The sequence below is a fragment of a genome, unplaced genomic scaffold, assembly GCF_019419815.1.
Source record: "Pyrus x bretschneideri cultivar Hongxiangsu unplaced genomic scaffold, Pyrus_bretschneideri_v1 Contig30, whole genome shotgun sequence".
Lineage (NCBI taxonomy): Eukaryota > Viridiplantae > Streptophyta > Magnoliopsida > Rosales > Rosaceae > Pyrus > Pyrus x bretschneideri.
Genome location: NW_025999613.1, coordinates 1,016,534 through 1,032,189, shown reverse-complemented (window position 1 = coordinate 1,032,189; position 15,656 = coordinate 1,016,534). Strand labels below are relative to the sequence as shown.

The window sequence follows — 15,656 nt, the reverse complement described above, 5'->3', positions numbered from 1 at the left end:
AATGAGATGGATAAGCGAGAAATGTGGAGTAAAATTACGAAATCGTTCAACGATGTACATGGAAAAGATGTACATGGAAAAGATGCCAGATCTAGTCAAGGTCTTCAAGGTCGTTGGAAAAAACTCAACGCATCCTTTACTTGTTGGAAAAATGCCCTCTCTCATGCTTCTGGTAATTTGCGTAGTGGGACAAGTTTAGCGGATGAGGTAACAATATTTTTATTTATTTATATGCATTCCACCCACATCAATATTTTAATTTATTTAATTTCTTATATGTAATTTTTATGTAATATGCATTCCAAATACTTATGTAATTTTTATGTAATTTTTATATAATTTTTATGCATTCGACAATTCTTATTTAATTTCTTATGTAATTTTTATGTAATATGCATTCCAAATACTTATGTAATTTTTATGTAATTTTTATATAATTTTTATGCATTCCACAATTCTTATGTAATTTTTATGTAATTTTTATAGACACTACAAGCACAAGCATTCTACAATGCAAAGAACCATAACAAATCATTCAACAAATGGGAATGTTGGCAAATTGTCAAAGATTGCCCTAGATACAAAATTGTGGCAACCGGTCCAGAAGTTGTCATGCACGGTATGGGTCTACACAGTTCGCCAGAAGCAGACACAGCCAAACAAGAAGCCAACACATTTGAAGACACGGAAGGGATGCCTGAACAAGTGCCAGAGACCCAATCGACTCGTCAGTCCCTCAGGCCTCAAGGTAAAAAGGCATCAAAGAAAAAAGGTAGTTCTTCCAAAAATGACTACACTAAATATATGGAGGAACTTACTCGTCAAGGTGAAATGAACATGGCATGGGAAAAGGCTAGAGATGAGGAAAAAGCTGCTGCTGTGGCAGCAATTATTGCAGCTACTGAGGCTCGTGATGCGGCGTCTGAGAGACAAAGAGAAATAGTTAATCGAGAGAACGAGATGATTAGAGAAGCACTTCATCGAGAGAATGAGATGCTTAGAGAAGAAAGGATGGCTCAAACAGATCGTGACACTATGAACAAGTCTCTAGTAGGACTGTCTCCGAATTCAAAATATTTTTGGACATCAGAAAAAAGAGATGTCGTGCGAAGGAGGCGTGCAAGAGATGCCGAAACAAGTCAAGGGGGTTCCAGCTACAGAAATCCTAGCAACCAAGATCCTAGCACCACATATCCTAACTCCACAGACTTTATTTAATTTCTTATGTAATTTCTTATTTATTTTTAGAACTTTATTTAATTTCTTATGTAATTTCTTATTTATTTTTAGAACTTTATTTAGTTTCTTATGTAATTTCTTATTTATTTTTAGAACTTTATTTAATTTCTTATGTAATTTCTTATTTATTTTTAGAACTTTATTTAATTTAAATAAGTAATTTCTTATTTATTTTTAGAACTTTATTTAATTTCTTATGTAATTTCTTATTTACTTTTAGAACTTTATTTAATTTAAAATTAAAATTACATAACCTCACCATTTAAACTTAAAAAAAAAACCATTTAAACTTAAAACACCAAATAAAATTACATAAAACACCATTTAAACTTAAAACACCATTTAAACTTAAAATTACATAACCTCACCATTTAAACTTAAAAAAAAAAAAGCAAACACACTAAATAAGATTACTTAAAAAACAATACACTTTATTCTTCAACCACAAGCCTTATTTTAATTATCTTCGCCTTCGTGCAAGCTCCACTGATGCTCAATCAAGTCATTCTAGCGGGCTATGTGCCAGTATGGCTCTTGCAATGAAGTGTATCGTTGAACGATCAATTCATTGTAACGTCCATCCCGTTCCAACGGCTCGTGTTGCACGGGATCTTCGGTCCGATCATGAGCATAGTAGATTTGTGTTCTTGAGTTGTTCATCGGATCCGGCTCGTATTCATCGACGGCATCATAATCATACTCGTCTTCAACAATCATGTTGTGGAGAATAATACACGTCATCATGATGGATCGAAGAGCCTCGACATCAAACATTCTAGCTGCAGCCCTGACAATGGCCCAACGAGCTTGCAGGATACCAAAACAACGCTCGACATCCTTCCTACACCTTTCTTGACACTTTGCGAAGTGTTTCTCTTTTTCACTCTGCGGGTGTGGCACTGTTTTGACAAATGTTGACCACCTTGGGTAAATACCATCTGCAAGGTAGTATGATCCCTCGTATTTAGTACCATTAACCCAATATGTGCATCTCGGCCCACGCCCTTGTAGCAGTTCATCAAACACTGGAGATTGGGCAAGGACATTTAGGTCATTCTGAGCTCCTGGAACACCAAAAAAAGCATGCCAAATCCATGTATCAAAAGAAGCCACCGCTTCCAGAATGATGCTTTTGGCTCCTTTTCTGTCGCCATAAGCTCCTTGCCACGCACTTGGACAGTTTTTCCATGTCCAGTGCATGCAGTCGATGCTTCCAATCATGCCAGGGAAGCCTCGCATCTCAGCCTTCCTAAGAAGCCTTCGCATGTCCCTTGGCGTGGGTTGCCGAAGGTACTCATTGGTGTAGATGGCTTCAATTGCAGAGCAAAACCGCATCAGGGACTCCAGAACTGTTGTTTTTCCCATCCTTGCGATCTCATCCACTTGATCTGCGGATGCTTCATATGCAAGCATTCGCAAGGCAGCCGTAATTTTTTGCTCAGGAAGAAGACCTAGAACATGAAAAGCATCCTCTTTTTGCACAAAATATGGATCATGGTTGCAAACATCACTCATGATTTTAGCGAACAAACTTCGTTGCATTCTAAAACGACGTCTAAAAACATGATCAGGGTAAACGCTGTTGGGAATAAAATAATCTTCCAAGAGATCTTTACCTCGTCTTTCCCTTCTTCTATCGATGTTTGCCGCACGTCCGGGTTTGGCTATCTGACCCATAGCTTGCATGATACGGCGGGAATGTGAGGCCCTCCGCCTTCTATGGTGATCATCGTCATCCTCCTCCATTGCGAAGGCCTCATCTCCACCTCCACCTTGGTCAAGATTGACCAATTCTTCCTGTTGTGCCAACAACCTTTTCTGCTGCTCTTGCAACTGTTTATACGCTCTCTTTGAAGAAGACATTGTAAGAACTCAAGATTTGAAAATGATAAAGAAGAATTCTGAGCTAAAAAAAAGGATTGAGTTTAGTGTGAGGATGGATGTAGGGATGTAGGGTTTATATGGACAAAAAAGAAGAAGATGAGGTTCTGGACAATGCCACGTGGCACTACGTGATTGGTTGAAAATCTTAGCGGAAATCTATTCAAAAAATAGTACGTTCGGATAATGACACGTGGCGTGACGAGATTGGTTAAAAATCTTATCGAAATCTTGCCTAAATTATTGTAAACAGGAAGCGACACGTGGGTTGTCGGGATTGGTTGAAAATCTTAGCGGAAATCTATTCAAAAAATAGTACGTTCGGATAATGACACGTGGCGTGACGAGATTGATTAAAAATCCTATCCGAAATTAAAACTATTTTTTTTTTATTATTTTATAAAAAAATTATTTAATATTTTAAATGGACTGGGCGCCAGCGCATTTTGTAGGGGTGGAGATCGTTTGTGCCAGCGCATTTTTAGACTAGGTGCCAGCACATTTTTTTTTGGGGTGGAGATGCTTTGGCCTATTACTGTTCATTGAGTCTGTTACTGTTCAATTAAGTGGATAAATGGGCTGGGTGCTGATTCAAAGTGGATAGGGGTGGAGTTGCTCTTATGGAAGGGACTTTGTGAACCATCAGCCTACTGGAAGGTTTTGCAATGGCAAACTGGCCACTGACATCAGTTGTAAGTGGAAAATTTAGCTTCCAAAAAAATTGCTTTTTATTTAATGTTGATCTGTGTAGTGTTTTTAGTTAATAGAAATTGACTGGTAATTAACAATATTACCATTTAGATGCCTTCAGTTGTTCTTATTGAAAGTATTTAGTTGAATTCTTCTATTTACAGCAAACCATATAAACAATGATATGTAATTCTAAGAGGAGAGATTTAATGGTATTACTATGTTTTTAGTTCGATTCAATGATGCAAACTGTTAATTTCCTTTGCAGTTACTTTTATTTCAAGACACTGCACTCTTCTTTCAATCCTGCATTCTTATGAATCCTCGAAATATTATTTTTGAGCAAAATTAGTTTTCCAAATCCACATAACAGTGTTAAAATTGAGAATTGTTAAAATAGTATGATTTACTTGGAATCTGACGGTGTTAAACTGCAGCAAATAAATTTTTCCTGTTGTATTGAATTTTCGAAGGGCTTCCTTTCCACTTTTGAAAACTCAGCAGCTGCAAGCAAAGCAGAGAGTTTTTTTTATTCAAGAGCAACAATCCAGAACAATTTCCATGGGTCTCATGGATTCCTATTTCTTAGCTCTCACTGCCATTGTCACTGTAACACTCTCTCTCTCTTCCTCTGAAAGATAAATCTGAATTTTTGAGCCCTGATTTGTTAGTTACGCAGTCCTTGGAACGGAATACAAACACAACTCGACAGTAGGGTCTTCATGTTGTCCCACATCGGAGGATAATTATAAAATTTAAAATTTATAAACTTTATTAGGGTTTACATCAGGCTTTTCATCTCCAAATAATTTTTTTAATTTGGTTTCCTTACGGCTTGGATATGCATACAATCATCGTTTGGAATTTGGTTTTGACTGCAAATTTGGAATTTGGTGTTTATAGCATTTGATTTTCTCGGATTTTTTACATGTTTTTGTGGTGACACAGGGGACGAATTCTAGGATTGAGGTGAAAGGATTTGGAAGAATCAGATATGCCTATTCATTTGCAAGGTGATTGTTTTACAGCTCAAAATACCGTGCAAGTTTATTTCACTAACATTGCATTGGTTTTTTAATTTGATATGTTGTTTTGTTGTGTGAAAATCGAAGAACTTTTAAATGTTTGCGAATCATAGAAAAGGTAAATCTGCTGAATGCTTTTCTTATTTACGATAAAGCTAGGGTTACAAATATATAAGGAGGCTATACAATCATAGTCCTATACTGATGCCTATAAACAAGGACAATCAAACTAAATAAGTAAGTGAATAACTACATATATCAAATTACAATATTGACATAATCAATCTGAGATATCTTCCTTAACACTCCCCCTCAAGTTGGAGTGTATGTTAATGACACCCAACTTGCTGAGTAATGTCTCAAACTGTGTCGAACTCAATGGTTTGGTGAATATGTCAGCGGGCTGATCAGTTGTTCGCATGTAAGCTGTACGTATCATCCCTTCTTGAACTTTCTCTCTTACCAGATGACAATCGATCTCTATATGCTTTGTGCGTTCATGGAATACAGGATTCGAAGCAATATGTAGTGCCGCTTGATTGTCACAAAATAACGTGACTGGTTGTGGGTGACTCACCTTCAAATCTTTCAAGATATTCTTCAACCATGTAATTTCGCAACATGTAGTGGCCATGGAACGGTACTCGGCCTCTGCACTGGAGCGAGATACAGTAGTTTGTTTCTTTGTTTTCCAGGAAATCGGTGCTTGACCAAGAAAAACACAATAACCTGTTATCGACCTCCTGGTATCCTTACATCTAGCCCAGTCGGCATCGCAAAATGCCTTCAATTGTAATGTGCCAGTAGAGGGCAGGAGGATACCTTGCCCAGGTGCTTTCTTGATGTATTTGAGGACCTTGTGTGCTGCCTCAAGATGTGGTTGTCGAGGTTTTTCCATGAATTGACTTAACATGTGAACCACATAGGCTAGATCAGGCCTTGTTATAGTTAGGTAGATTAGTCTACCTACAAGGCGTCTGTATGGAGATGCATCGTTGAGTAGCTTCCCTTCCGTTTGTGTTAGAGAGATGTTTTGATCAACTGGAAACCGTGAAGGTTTGGCGCCTAAAAACCCAGCATCCTCCAATATGTCCAATGCATATTTACGTTGGCATAGAGTGATCCCACGTTTTGATCGAGCAACCTCTATCCCTAAGAAATATTTGAGCTTGCCCAAGTCCTTTAGTTTAAAACGTTTGGAAAGGAACTGCTTGGTCTCTTCGATTTCTTGCAAATTATTGCCTGCTAGTATTACATCATCAACATAAACCAACAAGGCGATAAAATTACCTTGATGACTTCGGACGAACAATGAATAATCAGAGCATGACTGGTGGAACCCAGCAACCTTGAGTGCAGTGGATAATTTAAGAAACCATTGTCGCGAAGCTTGTTTCAGACCATACAGGGATTTGTGTAATTTACAGACTCGAGTCTCCCCCTTTCGTCCGAACCCAGGAGGCAAGGTCATGTAAACATCCTCGTGGAGGTCACCATGTAAAAAGGCATTGTTGACGTCGAGTTGATGCAAGTGCCATCCTTGTAAAGCTGCCACACTAAGAAGCACACGGACAGTGGTCAATTTGGCCACGGGGGCAAAGGTTTCCATGTAATCAACCCCTTCTATCTGGCTATAACCCTTCGCAACCAACCGTGCTTTGTACCGCTCGATTGTCCCATCGGGTTTTAACTTTACTTTGTAGATCCATTTGCATCCAATGGGTCGTTTGTGGAGTGGTAACGGCACAAGAGACCAAGTGTGATTGGCCTGAAGAGCAGCAAGCTCATGGTGCATGGCAGCACGCCAATGGGGGTCTTGAACAGCCTGCGAAAAGCTTGTGGGTTCCTTAATGACCATGAGGTTAGCTGTATAAAGTTTATGGTGGGAGGACAGACGAGTGTAGGATAAGTGGTGAGAGAGTGGGTGAGAGGTACCTGAAGTCTTAACCACGTTCGTTGAAGATGGCGGAGCAGGCCTTGACGGGAGGGATGTCTCGACGTGAAAGTCCTGCAAAAATGAGGAAGGCTTGGTGGGGCGGGTGCCGCGGCGGGGTGGTAATGGTGGAGGAGTATGGCTGGTTGGGGTGTTGGTGGATGCGGGAGAAAGATGAGCAGTAGGTGATGTTTCTGGAGAAGGTAAGGGTATGTTCGGGATTGACGACGAGGATAAAGGTGGTTGTGATGTGTCGGGTGTGTGTGGGCAAGTAGGAGAGTCCAGAGTAAAAGGTGCAGGTGTGATGGCCCGAGGAATGGTGAGAGGAAAAGAGGCCATATCGAAGGTCAGTGGTGAGGAGGTTGGAGTGGACAAGGAAGTGGGAGCAGCGGAAATGTCTGAGGTGTGGTAGGGGAACTGATCTTCAAAAAAAATAACATCCCGTGACACAAAAACCTTTTGGGAGGGTAAGATCAAATAATCTGTAACCTTTTTGACCATATGGATAACCAATGAAAATACAACGACGTGCACGAGGATCAAATTTGGAAGGCTTTTGTGCATGAGTTGAGGCAAAACACAAACATCCAAAAACTCGTAAGTGAGAATAATTGGGTTCCTTGTGAAACAATTGTTCATAGGGTGTTTTTCCATGGAGAATGGGTGTGGGTGTGCGATTTATGAGATAAGCTGAAGCTAAGATGGCATCCCCCCAAAAACGTTTAGGAAGATTAGCTTGAAAAAGTAAGGCTCGAGCAACATTGAGCAAGTGTCGATGCTTACGTTCAGCGACACCATTTTGTTGTGGTGTGTTGACGCAACTAGTTTGATGAACAATTCCCTTGAGATTATAGAAAGTGGAAAGCTTGAACTCAGGACCATTGTCACTTCGAACCATTTTGACCTTAGCATTGAATTGATTTTCTACCATGTGGATGAATTGGACAAGAAATGTTGTTGTATCGGATTTGTGTTTCATCAAATAAAGCCATGTGCTCCTAGTGTAATCGTCAACGATGGTGAGAAAATATTTTGCACCTGAAATGGAGGCAACTTGATAACCACCCCAAATATCAACATGGATTAACTCAAAACATGACTTGGTAGATATAGAACTCAATGAAAACGGTAATCTCGTTTGTTTGGCCAATGGACAAATGAAACATTTATTTGAATCACAAGATTTATTTTGGAAAAATGGAAATAACATAGAGACTTTATGTGATGGATGCCCAAGACGTTGGTGCCAAAGGTTAGAAGGTGGGGTTTTGACGGTGTTGCATGTTCCTTTCTTTGGTGGATCGAGATAATAAAGTCCCTCCCGTTCAATTCCCATCCCAATCATCTTCCCCGAGCGTAGGTCCTGCATGACACAAAATTGGTTTAGAAATATTGTGACGTATAATGAGTCATAGGCTAATTTGCTGATTGATATCAAGTTTAACGTAAAGAGTGGTACACACAAAACGTTATCAAGGACAAGGTTGGGAGAGAATACAACTTGTCCAATGTGGGTGACTTTAGCAAATGAGCCATTTGGTAATTCAATGGTATGGTTGTCAACGGGTCTGGAAGATGTGAGGGAACAAGGATTGCAAACGATATGGTCTGTGGCCCCACTATCCAAAATCCACACATTTTTCTTGCCATTACGTGTGAAAGAAAAAGCTTTACCTGAAAGATCTTCATGATTTGAAGAATTACCCACTTGGTTAGCAAAAGATGATTTGTTCTTGCTCAGCATCTGGAGAATTTGCTCACAATCCTCCTGAGAAAAAGGAAAGTTAGGCATCACTTTCCTTTTGTCGTGAGTTGCAACTTGATTGCCTTTGGAGGAGAATGGTCGACTTTGTTCACTCTTAGCAGCTGCTTTCCTCTTGCGACAAAAATCATAAGAGTGACCCTTCCATCCACAGAAGGTACATTTGAGATGAGCACGACAATTTTTAGTATTGTGATTCATCTTGTAGCACTTCCCACATCGAAGTGCACCGTCTTCTGATTCGACTTCGCGGCTAGTTGTTTTCACGGTGAATGCCGCAGCTTCTGTTTGAGAAATATTGTTGTTTCCACTGGAAACTTCCGCCTGTCGCTCATGGCGGAGAACCAATGAGTAGGCTTTGTTTACTGTGGGCAATGGCTCAAGGAGAAGAGTGTTGCTGCGAACGGTGGCATAAGAATCATTCAACCCCATGAGAAACTTCATGGTCTTTTGTGTTTCAACGTACGAAGCAATCTCCTTCTTTGTTTCACAACTACATGCCGGAATCGCACTTACTGTCATGGTACCTTGCACGCAGCCGTGAATCTCATTCTCTATGTGAAATAGTTGGACGATGTTCACATGAGAGAATCTTTCCTGCAAGTCAAGCCACATTTGTCGAGCATCTTTGCAGTTGATGACGCTTCCTGAAATTTCCTTGGACATCGACCCTAAAAGCCATGTCTTCACCAGATTATTGCATCGGTTCCATTGATGCAATTCTTCAAGTTTGTCTTCATGTGGCTTCTTGACTGTGCCATCGACGAGACCGAGCTTGTTCTTGACCGTTAATGCCATGGTCATGGACTGAGCCCATGTATTGTAATTGTCCTCCACCAATTGCTGCGGTACAAGGACTGCACCAGGCTGGTCCGAATGGTGAAGGTGGAGTGGATGGTTAGGGTTGTCCCATTTTAGGTGTGAGGTCATGCCTGAATAGGTTGACTGTGTTTCTGATTTTTCACCCATGGCTGCGTTGGCTAGGGTAGGGTTTGTGTTTTGCTTTATTCCCAGATCAGTGCTCTGGTACCATCATAGAAAAGGTAAATCTGCTGAATGCTTTTCTTATTTACGATAAAGCTAGGGTTACAAATATATAAGGAGGCTATACAATCATAGTCCTATACTGATGCCTATAAACAAGGACAATCAGACTAAATAAGTAAGTGAATAACTACATATATCAAATTACAATATTGACATAATCAATCTGAGATATCTTCCTTAACAGCGAATTTGGTTGACACTTAAGTGCAATTCATTTTGGTCAAGGCTTTTGTTTGTGCCCAGTTGGAATTCATTTTGCTAAAATAAGATAAATCTCTCTTTGAGCGAAACTGGGGTTTTGTTAGGTGTGGGGTTCTTTTGGCCTAATTTTTTTTATAATTGATTTGGGGTTTTGTTTTATTTGGTTTGCTAAGATTTGCTTCCCCAAAATTAGTTTTACATGCAATAAGAATGCTGCGGACCAAATTGTTTGTCCAAACATCTCTTGAAGGAGATGATATAACTGATGAATTGCTTAAACATGATTTGGATGGTAAACCTTCTGTTGATATGCCAAGCTGCCCAGTTTTAGTGTTTGTTGATATAAAAGATGAAAAGCTTGGAGGACGACTCTATAACGAATTTGGCTACCGTCTTAATAAAAAACAGGTATTATTCTCTCTTTGTAATTGTCTCTCCTTGAGGAAAGGCATATTGAAATGATTATTTTAAAAAGGAAATCTGACCTGTATGATTGTAAACATGCTTAACTTGATAGTGTTCAAATTATAATGAGTAACATGTTAAATTTATCCCATATAGCCAATTGTTCAACACTTTTTTTTTTGGATTTGTATTTATAATTTCAACAATTTCTGACGTACATTTTGGATATTTTTTTTCTTTAATTAGTCTTTGGGTTGTGCTGTAGCTGTCTTTCTAACATATATTTATTCTCAGATTGTTGGTGGGGATGATGTGGTTAACTGGATTCTTTGAGTTATTTGTGATCTGAAATTACCAGTGTCGCCCTCCATTGTGCCGATATGACATGGGACTGAAAATAACTTCCCACTTTCGTTTGGATGGGTAGGACATCTTTTAGTTTATGATTTGAACACTTTGAAGGGATCAATTATTTTTCTTCTTTTGTTGTTGATTGAGGTGGGTTATAGGAATAAGGTGACATTTTAGAGTTGAAATTGTTAGTGTTTTTCGTGATGCTCTTTCCTTTTCTTCTCTGTGAAAAAACATACTAAAGTAACAACGCAATGGTGGTGAGAATAAGCGTTCTCATGTATCTATGGATGTGTGATATGAATTAGGTGGATGATGTTGAAGCATCAGTCAATAAAAAACAAATAGGATCTCAGATATTATACATTAATCCATACATTAGTCTTGAAAGATTAGCTGTTGAAACAAGAACAACACACTTATTTTGCTTTTTTGTTTAGCTGTTAAAACACATGCCTGGCCTGCTGGACGTATATTTTGCTATCGTAACTTGAAGGGCAATGTAAGTGTTAAATGCATGTTGCTTATGTTTCTCAAGAAACAGAGCATTTATTGCAACTGTATCTTTTGTAATCAGCTCAGTTGACTGTATATAAAAGTCGAATTGCTTATCTTACCGACATCTTTCTCTCGTCTATCCCTTTTGTTCATTCATGATTATGTTGATTGTTTTTTTCAGGTTAAATGTCTTATTCATGTGGTTAAGGCTGATGCATTCAAATCCCGCAGCAACGCACGGACATTTTTGCTAGTATTATCAAAAATCAAAGTCCAATCAACTCTATTTGTGTAAAAAGATTTGCTTCCCTTTTCATGTTTGATTCCCTTAATTTCATAAACCAGTGCTTAATCATGTGTTTTATTTTTTCGGATGTCGCCGAAGGGACTCGGATCAGAATATGATAATTATTTGAGTTTATTTTGGGTTGAACTTGTTTGCAAAGATAAAAGCTCTACAGACTTTGTTCTTTACTACCATATCAAAGTGAAAAGAGAGAAGAAAAAAAATGTTGGTTTACTTGCATTTCTACACCATACAGCTGTTAGTATATTATCTATGGCTTCCATTCCATGGTTATGTCAACTAGAGCGTGCCAACGGCCGCACGATCACCATCATCGTCATCATCACCCAAGTGCGTGAAGAAGGAATTTAGCATCGGGCAATCGTAGTTCAGCTCCCCGGGTTTTGCATATTTTTGCCTTGAATCAGAACCCAACGCACAGGGTTAGAGTACTAAATACAAATGAGAACTCATTGCAATGAACTTGCTAAAAGATTTAGGTTTTTTTAGTTCTACCATTCTTGATCAACAAGCATTTCATCTGTCAATCCAAACTGTCTTAGCTCCTCTTCAGTGTGATGCACTAGCAAGCTGTACCTGCAGAAATTAGAGATTGGGAAATGGGAAACGCAACGAATTCATATTACTTCGCTATGTCTTCGGAAAATAGATTTGTGCATATGTAGGTTAGGATCGTTGATCAAGGTAGTGTGCCTGCCTCTTTGCACTCAAGTAGAAATCCTTGTTTAGGTAGGTTAGAGTAGTTCAGAATATCGCTTTGTTGCAAAAATTGATTTCAACTTTCTACAATGAAGTAGTGGAGGAGTAATACCTTCCACCATAGCCTCTTTCCATAACGACCATGCTTCCATTGCCAAAGTTATTCAGCCTCTCAAATTGCTCCACTGTCCATTTGTACCATCTCATGAGGAACACTCTGAGCGTTAGACCGTGTGAAACTAGCACCAAGTTGATGTTTGGATTTCTCTCGCCCGGTGGTTGAAATCGTCCTATATCGATATCTGCTCTCAGTGTTTCTCTAAATCCTGCTCAAGTCAAGTACACTTCATTGCCTTAAAACTTGTTGGCTGAATTCATAGTGATCGATAATCGATAAAAAATATATGTGGAAGCTGTACCTGTAATCCTATCATAAACATCGGCTGCAGATTCCCCATTAGGAAACCGATAAAAGAAACGACCATAAAGCATGCGAATCGTTTTCTCTACTCTCATCTTCTCCCTATCCTGAAAGTTCCCTTTTCATGGGAGAATGTAACAAAATGCAAATCGCTTCAAATTTCATGGAAAAGGAGATAAGCATAGATAGTAAGGGCACATACCGAAATCCTGTTCTCTAAGCCGAGGCTCTTCTCTCATGCCGGCGATTCTTGAGCGCTCAAACGCTCTACCCAAACCCTTCAGTGTTTGAACTGTCCTTCTGTAAGGAGACACATAAAAGTACACCTTCCAATTATGCACTTTGTCCCTCTCAATCATCTCCCTTATCCTCCTCCCACATTGCTCAGCATCAGCCAACCCTTTCTCTGTTAGTCCAATCTTCGGATCAGAAATTCTTGTATAAGCACTCTCATCTACATTTCCTTCACTCTGCCCATGTCGAACCAAGATTATCCGGCGAGGCCTAGGAGGTGGAGATTTCAAACTAGTAGCGGACTTTCGATGCAAATGCTTTTCGGGAAAACTAGCCAACCCATTATCAGAATACTCAATCGTCCCATTCTGGCTCGCAGAGCATTGGATTGTGTTGAAGCTAAGCACCCCATTTTCTAGTGGCTTACATTTAGGTGAAGCTGAGGGAAGTGTGAGAGAAAGATATGAATTTTTTCGAAAGCAAGAATTGTAACACAAGGAACCGGACAAGCAAAATTGAGTCATGGCCATGAACACTGATTTCTTGCTTGGAAATTCAAGGCTAATGGTCCTGTGAGCCTCAAATGTCGAAAGCGGTTTCAGATTTTTATTTTGGGAAATGATAACCGCACATTACCATTTTTTTTCCTTTTTTTTTCTTTTTTTTTCTAAGCACCATTTTTTTTAACGGTTATTATTTTCCATTTGTAGGGAGGAGCTTTCATGCTTTCCCGTCTAGCCATGTCAATCAAATGCCAATTTTCAAAGTCTTAATGTACTTGTGTTTTATTCATGTGGTGCAAATGGGGAGGGGACCCTTTGCATGTTTTGTTGTGTTGTGAGAGGTTCATTGGTAGATACAAAAGGGCATGATGAACCTACTGAATTGTGGAAATAGAGTTAGGTGCTTCCCTCCTACTCCTAGCAAGGTTTTTTTGTCTTTGTATTGGAGGGGACCAATGTGCCTAGTGCTTTTGGGTCCCAGTTTATGTCTTGTGGGATGATTTTTTACGAGTAGTGTTAGTCATGACCTAGGTTACACTACAATTTGTGTAGAAGAGTTGAGAATAAAAAATAGTATAATCCCATATGATTCTTGAAAACGTTAGGGTAAAGAAATTTGTTAAATCACCTATACTAAAATTGCTCAAGAAGATTCCGAGTTCGAATTTCATAGACCGACAGTTGTTGGGTTGTAAAAATTGGAATATGGAAAGAGAGTGTTTATTTTCATTGTTCTATCCAAAACGATTAAAAAGAAATTATATGGAAAAAATTAAATCAGTCAAATGTACTCTTGTGCTAGTAAGAGGAGATTGGGTCGATGACTTGCTTGCAAGAACATGTTTATACAAGGATTTGGACTCGGGTTTTGAGACTCTACTTTTTGCATGTCGAGCCCATGTTTGATGTGAAGAAATGTAAGCAAAAGTAGACTAGCCCAATTTCTTTCTTCATTTTTAAACTATATTATCATCTCAATAATATTACATGTATCAGGGATAAGGAAAACTAATAAAAGGAGTTTGAAAACTTTGAGTTTTAATGATAAGGACAAAATAAAGGGTAAAGTGAATAGTACCCGAATTGACTTTTTAATGTAAAAATGTGGTTTTTCGTTAAAGTGAACGGTACTGTGGACTTTTCGTTAAAACTCTCTAAATCTTAAGCTTTGAATAGCAACTCAGTGGTAGATACAGTATTTTATTTGTTAAAGATAAAAGTAAGATTCACAATTAAAAAACGAGTAAGACTCAACATGAATAATTAATCAAAAAAGTTCGTATACATCCATTAGTCTGATCTATTTTAACACTCTTTCTATTTCCTGACATTAAAAATTTCATAATTAAAACATCTCTAGTAGTCAGAGGGATGCAGTACGCAGTTTTGAGTATGACAACAGTATCTTGGTATTTTTCTTAAGTTGTGTTTTCGTTTAGTATGTGGGTTATTCGTATTATTTACTCTATCTTGGTCCTTATTAATGTAAATTCATCTTGTCATAAGACAAAGTTGGTGATACATGTAATATATATGTTATTGTCAGTCACATGTACAAATAATTCGTTATATGCAAGTTGTTGGACAATAAATTTGATTGGCACCAATCATTTACATTTGTCTAGTGATTCTGGAAATCCAAAGTCGATGTTTAATGGGGATTTTAAAACCCTAAATCCAATACTTTAGTCAACACAAAGACATATTACACCTTTACGAGATTCGGTATGAGGTCCTAATGCATAGATTAGTCGTTAAGGAAGCATAATCTCCTAGTAATATATTAATTATTTTTTTGTCAAATTCACGATATGGTAGACAACGAAATTACGAACTTCTTATTCCATGCTCTTGACTAGGGCTAGCTATATAATTATAAACTATTCTAAATTTGGTCAGTCCGTGGAAATAAATAAAGTATAGAGATCGACTACAATAATTCATTGATATTGGCCTCTTTAAAAAATGAGACTCTTTAAAATAGGACTCTTTATGTATTCTTTTAAAAGTGGGACTCTTAATGAACTCTCTGTCACTTCATGCTTTTGGCACAATTCTCTTTACCAACATTATAAAACATTGTGTCACAAACATAAGTGGGGGAGAGTCTATAAAGAGTCTCACTTTGAAAGAGTCTCCTTAGTATTTCTAGACCTAATCCTATAAAACCCTTTAAAGTTTGGCTTAGGTTGTTGTCCTCCATAGAATTGGATCCCATCCGGATTCACTTTGTGGAGATCTTAGGGATTCCCGCATCTTAGCCGTTCATCGTGTATTGTGTGGTCATAAATCATTTGATTTTTTTATTTAAAATTAAACACAAATAGTATCTAACGAAAATTAACTGCACGATGTACGATGAGCGGTTGGAACGTAGGGATCCTAAAATGGATCCGGAGAGGATCCTCTTCCGTCCTCCACACTATATCCTTCGGCCTATTTCAGAACCCTATGGGATAA

At 38.5% G+C, this 15,656-nt stretch overlaps 1 protein-coding gene and 1 long non-coding RNA gene across 3 annotated transcripts; one reads left to right on the top strand and one right to left on the bottom strand.

Moving 5' to 3' along the window:
- The first annotated feature begins 3,737 nt into the window (after window positions 1-3,737).
- On the top strand, window positions 3,738-11,151 carry LOC108868676. 2 transcript variants are annotated; one of them, XR_007260375.1, is made up of 3 exons: window positions 3,738-3,812; window positions 4,759-4,823; window positions 10,478-11,151. It is a non-coding gene; the product is annotated as an uncharacterized LOC108868676 (long non-coding RNA). The 2 variants fall into 2 exon arrangements; XR_007260376.1 differs by lacking the exon at window positions 4,759-4,823.
- Window positions 11,152-11,432: 281 nt separating this feature from the next.
- On the bottom strand, window positions 11,433-13,354 carry LOC103933380 (phosphoglycerate mutase-like protein AT74H). The gene is made up of 5 exons (XM_009343067.3): window positions 12,662-13,354; window positions 12,458-12,577; window positions 12,151-12,364; window positions 11,835-11,915; window positions 11,433-11,736 (listed from the first exon to the last, which is right to left on the bottom strand). The coding sequence occupies exons 1-5, from the start codon at window positions 13,221-13,223 to the stop codon at window positions 11,619-11,621; spliced, it is 1,095 nt and encodes a 364-aa protein (XP_009341342.2). The 5' UTR covers window positions 13,224-13,354; the 3' UTR covers window positions 11,433-11,618.
- Window positions 13,355-15,656: the final 2,302 nt, after the last annotated feature.